The sequence below is a fragment of the Dendrobates tinctorius genome, unplaced genomic scaffold (assembly GCF_039654945.1).
Source record: "Dendrobates tinctorius isolate UK_male_01 unplaced genomic scaffold, ASM3965494v1 ptg000007l, whole genome shotgun sequence".
NCBI classification, from domain to species: Eukaryota; Metazoa; Chordata; class Amphibia; order Anura; family Dendrobatidae; genus Dendrobates; species Dendrobates tinctorius.
In genome coordinates this window covers 44,487,147-44,490,000 of record NW_027361675.1, presented here as the reverse complement: position 1 = coordinate 44,490,000, position 2,854 = coordinate 44,487,147, and the positions used below count along the sequence as shown (strand labels likewise).

General features: G+C 41.8%; 1 protein-coding gene across 1 annotated transcript in view; it reads left to right on the top strand.

The window, feature by feature from the left end:
• The window catches only part of LOC141085915 (uroplakin-3b-like protein 1), a 42,522-nt gene extending 42,344 nt beyond the window's left edge, over positions 1–178 (top strand). Inside the window, exon 6 of the mRNA XM_073571550.1 lies at positions 1–178. This exon is cut by the window's left edge and continues 107 nt beyond it. Coding sequence (XP_073427651.1) covers positions 1–68 — 68 coding nt within the window. The 3' untranslated portion in view covers positions 69–178.
• Positions 179–2,854: the final 2,676 nt, after the last annotated feature.

Genomic DNA, 2,854 nt, shown 5'->3' with positions numbered 1-2,854 from the left:
ATATAACTCACTCAAAATGGATCCAGTCTCAACAAAACAGAAGCACAGTGTACACAGTGTTTAAGTGAATAGATTCTTTTTTATTCACATACATTGCAATATTTTTAGATATGCTTGTAAATAAAATCATTCAATAATTACAGGAAATATAATAAAATATATACTTTTGCTTCCCTGATTCTAGATTCTTATGCATCCACTGTATAGAGTAGGGTATGAGTATTATGTGATTATTGCATGGTTGTATCTTTAAAGGGAATCTGTCAACAGGCTTTTGCTGCCTCATCTGAGAGCAGTGTAAGGGAGGGACAGGACTGTAGTCGTGACCTGAATTACTAAAATATCTATGTCCAGTCCTTCCCCTGCAGAAAACTGTGTTCTTCTCTTCAGCGTACCTGCATCTCCAAATTCAGCTTCTCCAGAGCACTTCCCAGGCAACAACGGTCCCTCTTCCAGGCGATCCCCAGCAAAGGAGACACAGTCCAGGACAACTTTAACATTCTCATTACTGAATACTTCACACGTTACATCCACAGTTGGTACATCATGGAATTCACTTGTTTCCACATCTATCGCTTCTGTGCAGTACACGCCCGGACCAGACCATCCTAGACTGCTCCCCAGTTCCTTCCTGGCCTAACCTCACCATGATGACAATTCCTTCTGCCTGATTCGTCCCAGACTCGAAATCATCAGTCACCAGGTTTGGTTGCCTCTGGTAAAGCATCTGGCCCGTCTGTACCGATCTCGTCGAAGTTCCAACTTCCTTCATCTCCTCAGTCCAACCGACTCCTGCCCTAAAGGCATCCACCCAGGTGATGAGTCGCCACATCTGTCCTTCCCTGTTCTGGCTCACTGCAATGATAAATAGTGGCCGTGGATAATGTGGGCTGTAGCGCTTTAACGTTACGTGGCTGCCAAGCTGTCCGGGCCTATAGCCCATGTGGATACTACGGGAACCCTGGTCCCATCTGAACTAACTTCCTAGAAACTCCTGTCATACCACCCGGCAGCCCCTCCTAAACTTAACCCCCTATAACTATACTATAAACTATGCCTGTATGCCCCCATCTAGTGGCCCACAAATGAATTACACTTACCCTTGTCTATAGGAACTATATACTAAGGTGCCCTCCTCTAATGTTCCCAAAAGAAAGCACCTTACTTTCCCTAAACTGTACATGAGCATTAGTGCACATCACATATGTTATATACAATATTATACTAAAGGAACACAGCACAATATAATACAGTTCTCTAAAGAATGGTAACACATGGACAAGGCAACTGTTAGGTGGATTCATAACTGGCTTAGTGATCGGACTCAAAGAGTGGTCGTAAATGGCTGCACATCCAGTTGGAAGAATGTCTCAAGTGGGGTACCACAGGGCTCTGTCCTGGGCCCTGTATTGTTCAACATCTTTATCAACGATTTAGATGAAGGAATTGAGGGTAAACTGATTAAATTTGCTGATGACACAAAGCTAGGAGGGATAGCTAATATTAGAGAAGAGAGAGAGAGGATTCAAAAAGATATAAATAAACTGGAGAAGTGGGCAGCAACTAACAGAATGGTTTTTAACAGGGAGAAATGCAAAGTACTACATCTGGGCAATAAAAATGAAAAAAGCATATACAGAATGGGAGGAATAGGGCTAAGTGACAGCACATGTGAAAAAGACTTGGGTACACTAATAGATCACAGACTGAATATGAGTCAACAGTGTGATGCAACAGCAAAAAAGGCAAATGCAATTCTAGGATGTATTAACAGAAGCATACAGTCTAGATCACATGAAGTCATTATTTCCCTCTACTCCTCTTTGGTCAGACCTCATCTGGAATATTGTGTCCAGTTTTGGGCACCACATTTTAAAAAAGACATCAACAAACTGGAGCAAGTTCAGAAAAGAGCGACCAGAATGGTGACAGGTCTGCAAACCCTGTCTTATGAGGAAAGGTTGCAGGATTTGGGAATGTTTAGTTTGCAAAAGAGAAGACTGAGAGGAGACTTAATAGCTGTCTACAAATATCTAAAGGGCTGTCACATTGTAGAAGGATCAACTTTATTCTTATTTGCACAAGGAAAGACTAGAAGCAATGGGATGAAACTGAATGGGAGGAGACACAGATTAGATATTAGAAAAAACTTTTTGACAGTTAGAGTGATCAATGAGTGGAACAGGCTGCCACGAGAAGTGATGAGTTCTCCTTCAATGGAAGTCTTCAAACAGAGGCTGGACAGACATCTGACTGGGATGATTTAGCGAATCCTGCTTTGAGCAGGGGGTTGGACCAGATGGCCCAGGAGGTCCCTTCCAACTCTACGATTCTATGATTCTATGTATTAATGTGGCAGTACCATAAATGTGAGTGGTAATACATATTACTATGTAATAGTACTGCAAATATTTATCATAGACATTATCAACATTAGCATATGAAAACAGCAACAGATGGAAGACAATTAAAGGAAGGGAAGCAAGAGGACAATACTATAAAACCCCATTACAGCAGCATGATGTAGAGGCAGAGACTCTGGTTCCAGTGATGTATCATTGGTCTGTGTGTTGTATTTTTATAAATATCAGTGTTTTATCTGCTGCATATTGACCAGTTCTTTGAATTATTAGCTGTTTGACCACTGTTTGACATTGTTTTGTGTACACTGTGCATAGGCAGAAAGCTGTCAATCAGTGGTGTGGGCGGGGTTATACAGAGCTCATGAATATAGAGTACTACATGGCAGCAGGTTTACTAGTCCTCTAGTGGTATTCTCCTGCTGAAGAAACAGTGATTTTATCAAAGAGACAGCAAGCAGCCCAGTAAGTGACAAATCACTGTAGTCAGGGTC